Source organism: Antedon mediterranea, chromosome 9 (genome assembly GCF_964355755.1).
Source record: "Antedon mediterranea chromosome 9, ecAntMedi1.1, whole genome shotgun sequence".
Lineage (NCBI taxonomy): Eukaryota > Metazoa > Echinodermata > Crinoidea > Comatulida > Antedonidae > Antedon > Antedon mediterranea.
Genome location: NC_092678.1, coordinates 25,397,126 through 25,414,396, shown reverse-complemented (window position 1 = coordinate 25,414,396; position 17,271 = coordinate 25,397,126). Strand labels below are relative to the sequence as shown.

The 17,271-nt window shown below is 33.3% G+C and overlaps 2 protein-coding genes across 3 annotated transcripts; one reads left to right on the top strand and one right to left on the bottom strand.

Annotated features, from left to right (window-relative positions):
* Nucleotides 1-3,012: 3,012 nt before the first annotated feature.
* On the bottom strand, nt 3,013-15,218 carry LOC140058441 (peroxisomal acyl-coenzyme A oxidase 1-like). The gene is made up of 15 exons (XM_072104048.1): nt 15,024-15,218; nt 13,637-13,799; nt 12,865-13,019; nt 12,369-12,476; nt 11,893-12,012; nt 11,524-11,639; nt 11,019-11,188; nt 10,563-10,725; nt 10,193-10,383; nt 9,755-9,913; nt 9,266-9,371; nt 8,762-8,908; nt 4,195-4,265; nt 3,812-3,947; nt 3,013-3,517 (listed from the first exon to the last, which is right to left on the bottom strand). The coding sequence occupies exons 1-15, from the start codon at nt 15,139-15,141 to the stop codon at nt 3,455-3,457; spliced, it is 1,986 nt and encodes a 661-aa protein (XP_071960149.1). The 5' UTR covers nt 15,142-15,218; the 3' UTR covers nt 3,013-3,454.
* Nucleotides 15,219-15,288: 70 nt separating this feature from the next.
* On the top strand, nt 15,289-17,161 carry LOC140058385 (uncharacterized). Of its 2 annotated transcripts, none has more exons than XM_072103959.1 (3): nt 15,289-15,666; nt 16,003-16,138; nt 16,321-17,161. In XM_072103959.1, exons 1-3 carry the CDS (start codon nt 15,522-15,524, stop codon nt 16,691-16,693), a joined length of 654 nt encoding a protein of 217 aa, XP_071960060.1. In that variant the 5' UTR covers nt 15,289-15,521; the 3' UTR covers nt 16,694-17,161. The 2 variants fall into 2 exon arrangements, with proteins under 2 accessions (XP_071960060.1, XP_071960059.1); XM_072103958.1 differs by having other exon boundaries at nt 16,318-17,160.
* The last annotated feature ends 110 nt before the right edge of the window (nt 17,162-17,271 follow it).

Below are 17,271 nucleotides of genomic sequence, written 5' to 3'. Positions count from 1 at the left end.
GCCGGTTACCATGGGAACTACATTTAGACAACGCCCAACAGGGCAAAGGGATGGACGCACAAGACAACGTCGATGTTCTTCTGCCAATTCCGTTTAACAAAGTGGCGGAAAAGGAATTCGGTGAAGGGGCCCCGATACTGATTGGCCATAATCAGTTTTGGAACGTATATGATTGAGAGCTTATAAATGACCATTGGCTGGACATTAACTGACCATTGGCTGGACATTCGATTATATCAGTTTAATTGATGAACATCATAATAGAAGTTTGAGGAATGGATCAGGGGACAATGATGTTGTCTATGATAGCAGCTGCTGCTGCTGCTGCTCTGACCACCAGAGAGTTGCCGAACACAGAATGATGTGGATGGATGGAGGACAAAGCTTTGTTCATGTATTGTTGAAATATTTGCCTTGATTATTATTTTATAATGAAGAAAGTTTGGCCACTAAAAATTGAGTTGGAAACACGTTCACTTTTGTAACGCGTTTATGCTTAAATTTCGTGTCAGCTTATTTACTTGTGTAACGCATGGCGTATTTTGAAGAGACACGCACAACAACGATGTAGGCCTATAGGGCTATATTACATTTAACGTATTAAACTATTTTTAAAGAAGATATATTCACTGTACAATATAGTGCTAATTAGAAGACTACTGTACTTACACCTTTTTAAGTGGAATTTCATTTAGTATAGAGCTCACAATGGTGATTACAAGATTTATATATTTATATTATTTCTAAATTGTATTACCGTAGTAGTATATGTTTCATTATACATTAGTGTCCTGTACTTCAAACTGAACAACAAGGTATAATCTTGATTGATGATGTACATAATTCGTAACAGGAACATGATTTTGACGCGCGCGTTCAAAAACTGATTATCATCATTTTGAGAATCCGATCATGTAGTGTAGGCTATAGCTTACTGTATTTCATACTATGAACAACAAGGTATTATAGGCTATACCTAATATCTTGATGAATGTTAACAGTTCGTACATTTCAGCAGACTATAATACCGATCACAACATGAATGTGACGCGCGCGTTCGAAAGCTCAGAGTCTTTGAAAATGCGCTCCTCGTAACTGTGCAAGTCTTGGTGTCACTGACGAAATGTGACCATAGGTGGTCATATTATTCCGTTATCTACTGCACTGTTTATTTGTACCGGTACTTTATTATGTATTCGCTCATTTATCAAGTAGCTGTCGACAAATCAAATATAAACACGAGTTGCGGAATGGAAGTAGTATAAGATTTAAACCTTGAATTTAATATTTAATGTTATATAAAACTTTTCCTGGAATTTGATTGGACGATTGAGGGTCATATGACGTGCAATAGTACGCACTATTGAACGGTCGTTCTGTAAATATTTTAAAAGACATTTTGGTAACACAGCCTTTCATTTTGAAATAAATTGTATTTTTAACGAGCAATATATCGTACGGTATAATTTATTGTATATATTCGTAACGTTAAAAAGCTCGGATACGTAACTTTAAAGGAATACGATACGTAATTTTAAAAGATAGGATACCATACGATAAGCTCAAGAGCAGTCTGTATAATAAATGTATCAGCTCAGAAAAAAAGACCTAATTGATGATTGACAGAAGAGAAATATTTAAATCGTCGATTTAAAACTGACCCCAGATAAATAAACTAAACGTGTTACAATGAGGATATTGTATACGCAATTAGTGACTTTAAAAATATCACCTGTACAGTATATAAGCAATATGACATAACAGTCCAGCCTTCATCAACCCGCGTGCCTTCCCAATTTATGGTTGGACTGAGTACAAGGACCCACCTGGCCCCATCTACAGACAGTTGGCTTTCAAACTAAAATATCTAATACACTCAAGAGCTAAGATATGAAAAATGGCAGAGTATAGAAGCTAAATAAACAGGGAGTAAAAATGCTCAAACGGGTATCACCTGTTATGACCTGTTGAAAAAGGGCTCGCAAGATATATGGCAAAGCTATGTATCAAGAATTTCTTCCATCTTAAACATGATTCCGATGACGCAACGCAAGGACGTACGCGCAGCGCAAGCGAGTTGACCAATGACAAGCCACTGTTCGATTAATCTATCGCTTGTGATTGGCCAAATTACGTTACGTTACGTCATTGCGTTCCGTCGCTTGTAGGAACAACGATTTACAAGCAATAGATATCCGAACTGCCGCTTGTAATTGGTAAAATACGTGTATTGCGCGTACGAACCTGCGTTGCGCACCAGAAAACGAGCTTTTAATTTATTACGAAGTTTTGATTTTGATTTGAAAATGTCAAAATGAATCCTTTACTGTTATTGCATAAAGGTCACTGTCCTCCTTTTCTAATGTCGCATTTAAAACCGATTATCGCGGAATACAAATATGATAGACCATGTGTACTACGATATCAAACTAAACGTTGTCCAAAACATAGCATAAAGCATTGAAAAAAATAACGCTGATTTGCAGGCAAGACCACTTTCTTGCAGAACTGTATCTATCTATAATGTGTACAATATCATAGGCAAATGCTGTAATACGACGTCACACATGTTATCACATGTGATTGTGTAATATTTAGTTATTTTGTATTTGCTGGATTTGAACCAAAAACCCTAGAATTTGAAGGCAACCTTACCATTAAATCTGAATTGTTATTGCCTGTATTGCTTAACGACATTAAATTAATAGTGTCTAACTAATCTACTTTGAATGTAAATATTTATTACGAGATGTTTAACGTTTGCTGCCTTGATAACAAGTGTCATTGAACGGAGGTACACAAATGTAAGTAACAATACTACAGAAGAACATAATTATTATAATTTAAATTTAACATTGAACGATATTTATTGTATTGAATTCAGTTACCTCATCATCATTTTATCAATACATTTTTCAATTAATTTATCAATACATTTTTCAATTCAAAATTTATCCCTAACAACAAATACAAGCCACGCCCTCCCCCCCGCCCTCCCACCAATCACCCCTGCGCATCATTTTTCATCGTTTGTACTTTTCACTCTTTCATATTTGCATACATTATACTACATCATTCAATCATGTCTTTATTATCTCCAATAATTCAACCCACACACTTGCTTCAAATTTTCTTGGAAACACTAATTGACAGAGAAAAATATTTCATTCTAAATTACATTATGAAGGCGAGGAAGTTGTTTGTTCACATGAATATTTTATAATATAAAATATAATTAAAAATTGATAAAATATATTTATTTTTTTTAACCCCAATAATAAAATCTAAACCGAATGCAACACTGTAATAACAAAATAGAATTTTGATTGGTAATTATAATCCTAAGTGATGACATCACAGACTTCCATGATGACATCAAGACTTCAACAATGACATCACAGACTTCCATGACATCAAGACTTCAACAATGACATCACAGATTTCAACAATGACATCATAATTTAGATGGCTTTCCTTTGATGAGCTGCACAAGGTATTTGTCATATGTTTCATGTACCTGTATACAATAAAATGAAATTTGCTCATTTATACTGGAAGTATAAAAAGTATGTCAAATAACTCAAAGGTAAATTCTTTCCTAAAACATTTTTTTTATAAGTTGACAATTAAAATTTATGGTGCAGAATATATTTTTTTTAGTAGATTTTGGTCAATTTGTTACCACACATTTCTCCAACAAATGACAGGCCTACAAGATTTAAAATCACGCTTGTGATCAAATCTTGGTGGCCTTTAGTAAACTTATGGGACATGGGTCAAAGAGCAATATGAATAAGAATAAGCATCTTACTGGCGACTGATTTCTTGCTCCTCTATTTGCGAATTCATAAAGACGTTGGTAAGCATTGCCATCATAACATCCTAATGTAGAATGTACACATTCATCACGATAGTCAAACGCATCCACCAGACTGACGGCTTCAGGCCTATATACAACATTATTCATGTTAAGTACATACAACATCACTGTATAATGGATACATTATTTTTGTAGGTAACTTATGATAGCATAGAGACTTAGAAACATGTCTTGCACATTGCTACTGGTTCAGGTAACCGTTTACATATAGACATCTGGTAGACATTGACATCTAGATTAATTATAGATTAATTGTACACAATAATGGTTTTGTTTTGTTTTTTGAGAGTGACATACCACAGACATTGCCTTACCTTATACTTGATAGCACCTTAAGGTATATTTCAGTTGCTTCTGAAATCTGTCCTTGGGTCAAGTACCCATCCTGAAACAAAACAGTGCATTAAGACAGAATGTTGAATATTAAATTATCATATTAATAATACTATTATATTTAAAAATTGTATCACTCTATCTGTCAGAAAGAATTTTATTTATTTCATTTTTTTTTTTTAGGCTCCGTGGCGACAAGTCAGTTTTTTCGAGCAAACCAAACTAACATTATTTAAGTCAAGTATCATTTATTATCAAGAAAAAACATAGAAATTCTGTTTGCTCTGTTGGCAGAGCACAATATCCAACGGACACAACACAAACTCAAAACAAAAACATTACAAAAAGTGTCTACATGATGTTTAAGGCTCTAATAGCTCCTGGAAAGAAACTATTTGTAAAGTAAAATGTTAATTTTTATTTGTGACATTTATAAAAATTTGATCTTTTTAATCCAAGTTGTTGAATTATATTTATTGCATTATTATTATATTGGATTGCTGATTGTAACCTACTGTAACAAAACAAATTACAAAACAACAATTTGAACACTAAAAAATGTGTCTATAGTTTATGCTTATATATTGTATTATGTTGTATGTTACAGGAGTTGCGGACACAAATGTGTTATGGTGCTCTGTTTGTATTATGTTGTATGTTACAGGAGTTGCGGACACAAATGTGTTATGGTGCTCTGTTTGTATTATGTTGTATGTTACAGGAGTTGCGGACTCAAATGTGTTATGGCGCTCTGTTGCTGTCGCAACCCCTGGACCGCTTGTTGTCAAATAAAGAAATGAAAAATTAAAATAATTAAAAATGAAATGAAGAAATATTCAAACCGTAGAAAGATTCTAACCGCAAGGTATATGTATATATGAGACCAAGACAACAGAATGGATAAAGATCCGTGAATATAATTAAGAGAATAGTGTCATCGTCAGAAACAGATTAATCCAACCAATTAACGTTGAAACCAAAATCTGTGCTACAGACTTGAGATTGTTAATCAGCCTGCTGCTGTATAAAGGCATACAATCAGTAATTATTGGATCAGTGTCATTTAATGAATGCGCTCATAAATAATGTTGTTTTTATTTCTTAGCTCCTGATTTAGCTTAAAGTGTACAGTACGAGACAGTACAAAGTCGCTGTATGAAACTGAACAACAGTAAGTGGATGTACTGACTACATGGTGTAATTTGTAGAAAATATATATCAGCAGGGAATAATTTCGCCAGTGTAGCATAGCAAAAAGCTATACAAAACAACCTTCTTGCTACACAATTCTACAATTGTGTAGCAAAATATACTATAGAAAACTATGTTTCTCGACTCAAACATCAGTTTATATTAGCAATATTTCTAAACAAAATTTTAAGATGAAATTTTTTCCTGATCAGTCCAACAAATACTATAGTCTGGTGTACACATCAACAAACTCTAAATTTTAAAATACTATCAACTTAAATTCTACACTATCAAACTTTATGTGACAAAAAAATGTGATGTGCCCATATATGGACATGATGATGTCATATCACTACCATATTAAGCATATCACTACCATATATGGACATGTCACACTTTTGTCAAACTAGTTTGATAGTGTAGACAGAGCTTAAACAATCAATAAGTACCAACTGTATATAATATAGAAATACACCAGCCCACTCATTCTATCTTGTGTGTGGGTAATAACACTCATTCTATCTTGTGTGTGGGTAATAACACTCATTCTATCTTGTGTGTGGGTAATAACACTCATTCTATCTTGTGTGTGGGTAATAACACTCATTCTATCTTGTGTGTGGGTAATAACTACATCTAATTACTATAACATAAATCTCTTTATTCATCTCACAAACAACAAAAACAAGCAAGGAGTAAAACATAATTTTAACGATAAAAGGGACCTTTAAGAAACCACAAGGGGTTTGTGATAGGAGGCCCACTAAAACTAGTTAAATTAATAAATAACAATTATAATCTAATATTAGCCCACCATTGAATTTAATGTTAATATGAAAAGATCTGTGTAGGCAAATACATCACATGTTGCTTTTAATGTGAGGAATGTAATTCATGTAGTAAATGTAATGTCTTATAGTGAGCATTTTGAGCTGTGATGTGAATTCCTAGACATGTTGATATTGTGATGAAATACATTGCAATGATTAGACTATAAGTATGTCAGTGCAAAGATAGCAGAAGATAAATATCAAACTTGAGTCATTTTTATTTCTCTTTGGAGAAAACACTTGTAAGAAATCTCCCACGGGAAAAAGTATAGAAATTAAATGTATAGAATACGTTTATGAAATGTCTTTTTTGTAAATGCTGTAAAGTAACTTATAGCAAATATAATTATTATAAATAAAAAGTGATAAAAGTAAATTGTAAATTTAATAGAGTAATTTTATAGATTATATTACAGCACCTATAAAATGTTATGAATCGCATTTTACATAACTAACTTAGTGTAAAACACAACTAGCACATTTGATATGCTTTTGTAGATAATAATAACATGCAGACAAAAACATTAATATAAAGTTACACATTTAATGAGATTTAACTCCACTTTATGTTTTATGATGAATGTGATTTATGTAAAACAATACAGAAAATCCTTCCTAATAGCAATAGCAATCTAAAGCTTTATCTACACTATCAAACTAGTTTGATATGCCTAAATACGGTAGTGTTATGCCCAAATATGGTAGTGATAGGACATCATCATGTCCATATATGAGCACAACACATATTGTAGACAGAGCTTTACATACATTAGAAGTGAAGATGACTGTAACTACATGTACATACATACATTAGAAGTGAAGATGACTGTAACTACATGTACATACCATCATAAGAAGTGAAGATGACTGTAACTACATGTACATACCATCATTAGAAGTGAAGATGACTGTAACTACATGTACATACCATCATTAGAAGTGAAGATGACTGTAACTACATGTACATACCATCATTAGAAGTGAAGATGACTGTAACTACATGTACATACCATCATAAGAAGTGAAGATGACTGTAACTACATGTACATACCATCATAAGAAGTGAAGATGACTGTAACTACATGTACATACCATCATAAGAAGTGAAGATGACTGTAACTACATGTACATACCATCATTAGAAGTGAAGATGACTGTAACTACATGTACATACCATCATTAGAAGTGAAGATGACTGTAACTACATGTACATACCATCATAAGAAGTGAAGATGACTGTAACTACATGTACATACCATCATAAGAAGTGAAGATGACTGTAACTACATGTACATACCATCATTAGAAGTGAAGATGACTGTAACTACATGTACATACCATCATAAGAAGTGAAGATGACTGTAACTACATGTACATACCATCATAAGAAGTGAAGATGACTGTAACTACATGTACATACCATCATAAGAAGTGAAGATGACTGTAACTACATGTACATACCATCATTAGAAGTGAAGATGACTGTAACTACATGTACATACCATCATAAGAAGTGAAGATGACTGTAACTACATGTACATACCATCATAAGAAGTGAAGATGACTGTAACTACATGTACATACCATCATTAGAAGTGAAGATGACTGTAACTACATGTACATACCATCATTAGAAGTGAAGATGACTGTAACTACATGTACATACCATCATAAGAAGTGAAGATGACTGTAACTACATGTACATACCATCATAAGAAGTGAAGATGACTGTAACTACATGTACATACCATCATTAGAAGTGAAGATGACTGTAACTACATGTACATACCATCATAAGAAGTGAAGATGACTGTAACTACATGTACATACCATCATAAGAAGTGAAGATGACTGTAACTACATGTACATACCATCATAAGAAGTGAAGATGACTGTAACTACATGTACATACCATCATTAGAAGTGAAGATGACTGTAACTACATGTACATACCATCATAAGAAGTGAAGATGACTGTAACTACATGTACATACCATCATAAGAAGTGAAGATGACTGTAACTACATGTACATACCATCATTAGAAGTGAAGATGACTGTAACTACATGTACATACCATCATTAGAAGTGAAGATGACTGTAACTACATGTACATACCATCATTAGAAGTGAAGATGACTGTAACTACATGTACATACCATCATTAGAAGTGAAGATGACTGTAACTACATGTACATACCATCATAAGAAGTGAAGATGACTGTAACTACATGTACATACCATCATAAGAAGTGAAGATGACTGTAACTACATGTACATACCATCATTAGAAGTGAAGATGACTGTAACTACATGTACTTACCATCATTAGAAGTGAAGATGACTGTAACTACATGTACATACCATCATTAGAAGTGAAGATGACTGTAACTACATGTACATACCATCATAAGAAGTGAAGATGACTGTAACTACATGTACATACCATCATAAGAAGTGAAGATGACTGTAACTACATGTACATACCATCATTAGAAGTGAAGATGACTGTAACTACATGTACATACCATCATAAAATCCGCTCTATTCCTTGTTATGTAGTACAAGCCAAATAGCTGGCATAGCTCATTTAGTTTGGTTTTTATAGCAAACGTTGTTTGTAAATCTGTAAGGCGTTCTACGAAGCTACTTAGAACAAAATACTGCATATGAGCCTACAATCAAAGGTAATCAAAACAAGTTGTTAGTTCAATAATGCACATGATGCATATGAGCCTACAATCAAAGGTAATCAAAACAAGTTGTTAGTTCAATAATGCACATGAGAGAGTTTACGAAAGAGTGTATATATTATTATTATATTTAATTTATATAAATCATTTTCCTTTTATTCGATGCAATCTGTATTTGTATTATAATATGATCGCCAACAAAACTAGTGGAAATAATGATGCTTGTCTCATACAAAGATAAAACATAACAGAAAAACAAATATCAAAAAAATTCTATCCTAAAGTTATCAATATCAATACAAGTCAAAAAGTTAAATCATCAACCAAATAAATGCTTACCTTTCCACAGTTGACAAGCTGGACCAGGCTCTCGTTCCAGGCCTGACCTGGTGTCTTGCCATTGGCTAACAGAACACCAATCTTCTGTCCAGCAGCCATCACAAGTCTATCAAAGAAAGTTACTGCTATTATTAAAAGATTTGAGTTAAATCTTGTACGAGTTGGACAATCTTTGCATGACAAACACAACTCTATTATTATATGTATCTACAAGATTTAGGATTTCAGTTCAGTATTGACTCTGAACATGAGAACACATAAAATGATTATATTTATATTCATATATATATTTTATCTTGCACTGTTGCTAGTGTTATCCGAAGTTCTGCACATTTTTCTGGCTATTTTGATTTAGCTTTTTGCTTATTTTATTTTGTATCTCCATCAGCCATTGATACCAACAACATTGTCATTGTTTTCAGACATTTGCCTTTATCATAGATACATTTTAAGAAACAAATATCAATAATTAAAATAAAATGAACATACTTGTAGGATCTTATTCTAAATGCATTGCACAAGAACTGAGGCTGAGTCCAGCAGTCATCAGAAGTAGTGAGTTGATCATCAGAAATATCAGATAGATACGAAGCTGAGCCTTCTATTGTCACCCCTTCTTGTGCTTTCCTCAAACACTTCAACAAATATCTAAAGTAATTTACAAATATGTATAAATATTGAAACATGTCAATGCAACAAAATATACAATATAATTAATAGTCAGCTTAAGCTCTGTCTACACTATCAAACTTTATGTGATGTGCCCATATATGGACCAATGATGTCATATCACTACCATATTCAGGCATATCACTACCATATTTAGGAACATCACTCTTTTATCATAAAGTTTGACAGTGTAGACAGAGCTTTAGGCTGGCATGCTAAGGATCTTGAAATATTGTGAGATAATTTACACAAATTTACCGTGAAAGCTGCAGCATCATGACAGTGTTGTCGCCCTCGTATGTGCATGATGCTGAGAATCTTGCGTATATTGAGGGCAGGCCACTTGACATCAGTAATCCTTGGCCACCACACGCAAACCGACAAATATTAATAAATTCAGCGCTAGTAGACGTACAAAAAGACTTCAACCCACAGCACAGAGCATGAAGCTGAAATGTAAAAACTTTCATTCAAAAACCAAAGATTTTATATTATTATCTAGAGTCTGAATGGATGACAGCTCAAAAACACAAAAGAAAATGGCAGTTTAATGGAGATTAACAAAACATATTTTTTTGTATATTTAAATGTAAAACTGAAAACATAAAAAATTAATTTATTAACCCACCTCTGGCAAGGATTGGAAATTGTCCTGCATTATTTCAGTCTCCATTTTGTGATACATTTTTGTGATTTTCTGATGAATAAAACAAAATGCATATGCTGTAGCTAGGCCTGGAAATAGCTTCTGTTGCTGTGTTTGGTAGTCAAGAATTTGCACTTCATCCCCTCTTGATATATAGGAATAAAAAAGTGAGATATTAGGTGTGTAGGCCTAGCAATAATTAGAGGGTTAGGGTTAGAACATTTACCATAAGTTTAACTTAAAGTATAATTCTTAAACTACACTCTATATAATAACATATGAATTGAAATTGCCCCATGTGGAATGAATAAAGAATTTGTATTGAATAAAAATAATTTCATCTGGCTTCTGTATCTTATAAGAAGGGTTCAATGTCTGATGAAGTTTTGATGACATCGGATCATAAATTCTACTTCATATATTCAATTTAAAACTTACCCAATTTCTAATGGTGCCTGTCTCCTCACAGCGCTGTACCTAACAGCGATAGTAAGGGCGCGTGCAAGTTCAAGGAAACTGAACGCTATAATTGTGAGCCTGACTGATATCATTGTACCGTATGTTACTTTGATATTGCCAGTTGTACTGTATGTTCCATCTGGTGCCACCTAAAATGACAGTGATAGAAACATGGTCACATGTCAGACAATGAGGTCAATCACAATTACATAATACAAATGGGTCTTGTTATAAATATGAGGCTGTACTGACACAATACCACACTCGTGAAAACCCTTTAAAACTCTGTCTACACTATCAAACTAGTTTGACAAAAAAAAAAGGTTTGATGTGCCCAAATATGCCAGTGATATGACATCACATTTTTTAGTTTGATAGTGTAGACAGAGCTAACACTAAGCAAAACATCCGGAAGACATTTTGTGACAGATGATCATTCTTTAATATGAATATTGAAGATGAATTTTGGAAAAATTGAGCAAACCTTAGTATATTTCATTAGCATTTGATCTCTGGGTATTCTGACGTTATCAAGACGTAAGAAGCCGTTATCTACAGTGCTATAGTCCCATTTCAATCCAATGTCACCCATTTGTCTTCCTGAAATATGAAAATAGTTTAAATAATTAGTAATTTTATTTTTACAATTCTTTATTCAAAATATTATATTCTCAAAATAAGATGTGGATTGTATGGTCAAAAGATTAGGTTCAAAGGTCTTTGTGTGTGGCCGATGATATTAAACATTACTGGGCGTGGCTGGTGTTACACATACCAGGGCGTGGCTGGTGTTACACATACCAGGGCGTGGCTGGTGTTACACATACCAGGGCGCGGCTGGTGTTATACATACCTGGGAGTGGCTGATGATTATGAAGACTTCGTATTTGCACCAAGAATGCATGAGGTCCATATTTTTTACCCTGAATCACAAGCTGAGCCAACAACACAGCATAATTGCAACTTAAACCCACTACATAAAAGATAAAGTCAAAAGTGAAAGAAAAGTTACTTTATACTAGGAGCTAGATTGAAATTGAACTAATATGGGTAAACTTAACTGTAAAGCTCTGTGTACACTATCAATCATCCATCCATATATGGACATGTCATATCACTACCATATTTGAGCATATCACTACCATATTTGAGCATATCACTACCATATTTGAGCATATCACTACCATATTTGAGCATATCACTACCATATTTGGGTATATCAATACATTACGACATCCTTTCCTCTAATTCTGTAATTATAGTGGGTGGGCTTCTGTATGAAAATCACTGTAAATTAGAAGGTGAGCTCATATTCCAGTCAATACTTACATCCTCCTGGCCACCATTTCATAGATGTTAAAGTTGGTGAATTTAAGACAAATTCCTGATTTGATGCATCATAAGTTGCAGTGGTTTCAAGTCCACCTAAATATGTTCCTGAAAATTATGCAAAATAGTTTGACTTTTAAGGCGAGTTTTGGATGATTATTAGAAAACATAAGTAGCGGTGAAATGATGGACAGACAAGGTTGAGACAGACAGACGGTAACATGGTTACAAAAAATATAAAGAACAAGTGAGAATAATGAACAATAATATATAATTAAAATGCTTGATATTTAAGTAAAAGATGTTTCTTTAATTCTTTCTTAAATTGAACAAAATGTTTGATTTCTTTGATATTAATAGGAAGCTTGTTTATAAAATAATATTTGTTCAGTTTGATTTATTTTCTTTATAAAAAAAAAATGTCTATCAGTAGAATTCAACAAGTTTCTCACCATGGCCTAGCTATCTATGCAGTAGAATTCAACAAGTTTCTCACCATGGCCCAGCTCTGTCTGGGCATACGTGCCAATTATTTTGAATTCACTAGCAAGCTTTATCCATTTTGCTTTTTGTTCGTCGGTTCCAAGCCTCTCGATAGTCGGCATAAACATTAGATAGTGAATAGATAAAGCCAAATCGGAGTTCAAAGTCCTACAATAACACAAACACAATGTGTTACATTATGTTGATGATTTGACTTTACATTGATAACTTTAGGATAGAATTCTTTTGATATTTGTTTTTCTGTTATGTTTTATCTTTGTATGAGACAAGCATCATTATTTCCACTTGTTTGTGGATGAAATAAAGTTATCTTATGTTATGTGTGTTCAGTATACTTAACAATATTTAGCTTATCAAACTGAATGTTAAGTTTAGAAACATAGTTAAATTGTATTGTACTTTTTTGCAATCAAATGTTAAATAAATGTGTAGCAGTAAGGTACTTTTTGCTATGCTACGTTGGTAAAATTATTCCCTGGTAAATATATGCATACCTTGAGTTCACAACCAATTATGTTAAAAAGGAGAAATATTCTATTAAACAGAATTTTTCCTAAATGAGGTACTTATGGAAACTACGTTATCAATATATTTCAATAACAAATAATGCATACAAAATTGAGTTTTTCAGACGGTGAATGACATTATTGGAAGGACAGTAGGAAGGTGAATAAAATAAATGCATTATCATGATGTTGTATGCAAGACATTTTGGTCACTTTTGTGGGTTATGTCAAAATTGACTGCACACTACAAACACCAACCTTGATATAAGAAGCAAAGCGTCACCATCTAGTTTTATGTTATGCTTCTTCAAAAGTTTAGATAAGTGCAGTGACCTTTTGACTGAAAGGTCATACTTTTCTTCTGGACCAATCAGGTACCTGTCTTTTTCATCAAATATTGGGTCTTCAAGAAGAAGTTTCTCTGAAATTAAGAAATTGATATATTTATTTAAATAAAAACATAATTTTAAAATCTACACAGAAATAGTACCCCATCATTTTTGTTTCACTTATTCAAATTCACACACAACCACAATAATGCGAAACGTATGCAGTGTTAGTGTTATGCGCGATTTGAACGATTTGCGCAATTTAAAATTGCGCAAAGAATTCTTGCGCAATTTGAAATTGCGCAAGGATTTTCTTGCGCAATATTAAATTGCGCAATCAACTTGCGCAATTTGAAATTGCGCAAGAAAATCCTTGCGCAATTTCAAATTGCGCTGCACAATTTGTAAATTGCGCAAGATAGTTCTTGCGCAATATGATACCTTTGCGCAATTTGAAAACGAACTGTTTGTTATTTTTATTATTGTACTCATTTGTTGTTGAGAATGGTACCGAAAGGTCGATATTTTTTGTCATTAAAATTAATTTTTAAGTTAAATAGTAGACGTCTAATAATTCGTATTAATTATTGTTTCTAATTAATCGTCATTAGTACTGATATTTGAATTGAAATTATTATATTATACTATTGGTATTTATTTATACCTTCTCCTCATATTATGTGTGAATATGGTATTTTATAGAACCATTGGGAATTCAAGATTTTTTTTATTCGGAAAAAAAAAATTCGGGAGGGAAGCTCCCGGGAGGGTAAGGAAGCTCCCGGGAGGGTAAGGAAATGCGATATTATCTTTAATTTTGAATCATTCTTAGAAATTACTAAAAAATATGGGTGTGCATGATTTCACAATCTGTCGAAAAACCTTGCGCAATTTGCAGATTACTTGCGCAATTTAATACGTTGCTTGCGCAATTTGAAACACATGTTTCAATTCAAATTGGAAGGAATTTTTTGCGCAATTTTAAATTGCGCAAGAAAATCCTTGCGCAATTTCAAATTGCGCAAATCGTTCAAATCGCGCATAACATTAGCATTTATCAACTGTACATCTTTCTGCAGTTTATCAATGAAATTCTTTTTATGGTCCCTGGATGGCCTACTTGCACAACGCGCAGCCAATGGATGGCAGACATGCATGGCTGATTTAGGAGATAAACTTCGCCTCCCGGCCCGGCCCGGCCCGGCCCGGCCCGGCTACCTTACTATCTATCTTAGTCCAGCAGTAGCTAGCCTAGGCCTAGCTAGCTCTACTACTATACTAGTACTAGCTAGGCCTATTCATTTATCTATACTTACCAACATAATGCCGGTAATTTGTGTTCTCTATTCCTCCATCCAAAATATGAGTTATAAGAGAAGAATCAATTGTTGCTTTATCTCTTTCCTTCTGTAAATCTCGATTAACTGACGACATTTTAGCCTTTTTATCTCTCTCCTGATGATGTCGAGCTAGGCCAGCCTTCAAAACATGCTCTGTTTATGTTTTTTTAGTCTTTCCGCCCCCAACGTCTCAGTGTCGTTGACGTCATAGGTCACGCCACCGATAACGATACCGATAAAACAAAAGCAAAATGGTGGATAGAGCAGTTTAGTTTTACGATTTTGTTAACGTTAAAACGCCAGTCAGCAGTACGTCTGAACAATAACGTTGACCGATTTTTTTTTATCAACGACGATAAAAAGTTTCAACCAATCAGATACGTGCATGCCATCGATCGATTTTCCTTTTAAAAAGTTTTTAAATTAAAAGTTAAAGTGTGTTTTTGTGCCAGTTGCTAGGAAGTGTTGTTAAATATGACTGATGATCACAAAATTGAAACTTTGATTGCAGAAGTTGAACAAAATCCTATGTTATATGACAAATCTGATCCGAACTTCAAGAACATTCCAATGAAAAGGGACATGTGGCAAGACATAGGGATGAGGACAGGAATGAGTGGTGAGTTTTGTGTAGGCTACTTCCTCTATTTAGGTAGGCAAGGCCTAGCTAGAGCCTTAGGTAGGCTAGGCCTAACTAAGTTTAAGTAGGTAGGCTAGTCTAGTAGTAGTAGTAGGCCATGAAATGTAGGCCATTTAGAGTAGGCTATAGATAGGCATAGGCCTAGGCCTAGATTTCAAAATTCAATGAATTAAATTGTTGAAGTACTGACGTAACCATGGAGATCGATTTTGCCATCGGCATTGGTGTTTTAATTGTTGTATTTGAATAACAAGGCTATGCTAGTTTAGCTTAGAATCGACATACAATAATTGTAATGTTTTTTCTTTTGTTTAGGAGAATTGGCACGGAAAAAGTGGAACAATGTGAGAGATGCATTTAACAGCAGCCGCAAGAAAGTTGCCACAGATAAAGTTATAAAGAAATACAAATATGCAGATATTCTCACATTTCTGACACCACACTTTAGAGAGTGAGTACCAAATAAACTAAATAAAATAATATTTAAATAAAATAATAAATAACAGTTAAACATTTAATGGTAGCCATTATGAATGCAGAATTAACCACTAAAAAACTCTTAAGGAACTAGCACTCTCAAAGTTCTGATCATTTATTTAATTTAACAATTTTTTTTCCACAATATTTTAGTAGCAGTAGCCTCGAAATACCAGACACTGTAAGTGAGGAAGAACACTACAATAGCGTTGTCAGTATCATTGAACACAATGAAGACGAGTATAATCACATACGACAAGACAATCCCTCGTTCGTCTCATTAACAACATCAACACCAGCCCTCGCTAAAAGACGACGCCCTTCCACCAATTTTGATGCCAACGATTGTATCACGGAATATTTAGCGCAGAAGGCAAAGATTGCTGATGCGCAGAAAGACGACCTCGATTATTTTTTTTGTTCGATGGCGGAGACAATTCGACGAATGCCAGAGAGGGTTAGAATCGAGTTAAAGTTTAACATTCATCAGATGGTACATAAAGCGGAATTAGACTTATTGAAAAACTAAGTGTTGCTAAGGAGGTTGTTAAGGTTGTTGCTAAGGAGATGAAGTGTGGAATGTACCCCTTTCCTGTACCGTACACGAATTAAACTTCTGGGGTCTTTAATCTAAATATGATTTATAATTTCATATTAACTTAAAATTAGAGTAGCATTATATTTAAAAAGATACAATTATTTAAACTATAAATAAAATCTGCCTTTTTAAAAAGAATTTTTAATTTACACACTGTATATATAACCTGTGTAAGGTTTGATTTGGTAGGCTGCTGCTCATCGAGACAAGTTTTTAACTTCTAGAAGGGATCCATGATAATAATGACTACCAATTACTGCTTTATCTATGTTCACTTTAATATCTTTTTTCTATTTTGTATATATTCATTCATTATTATCTAAATAAATATTATCTGAATCTGAATCTTCGGAAATGAAATGTTAATTTTTATTTATATGCTGCACTAATTACATTGGTTACCATGGTAATATTTGAATAATTAAAATTTGATAAATAATATAGTAACAGAGCCTGGTGTATTTAATTTATTAAAACGGTTTTTTTTTCATAGAAGAGCAAATATTTAT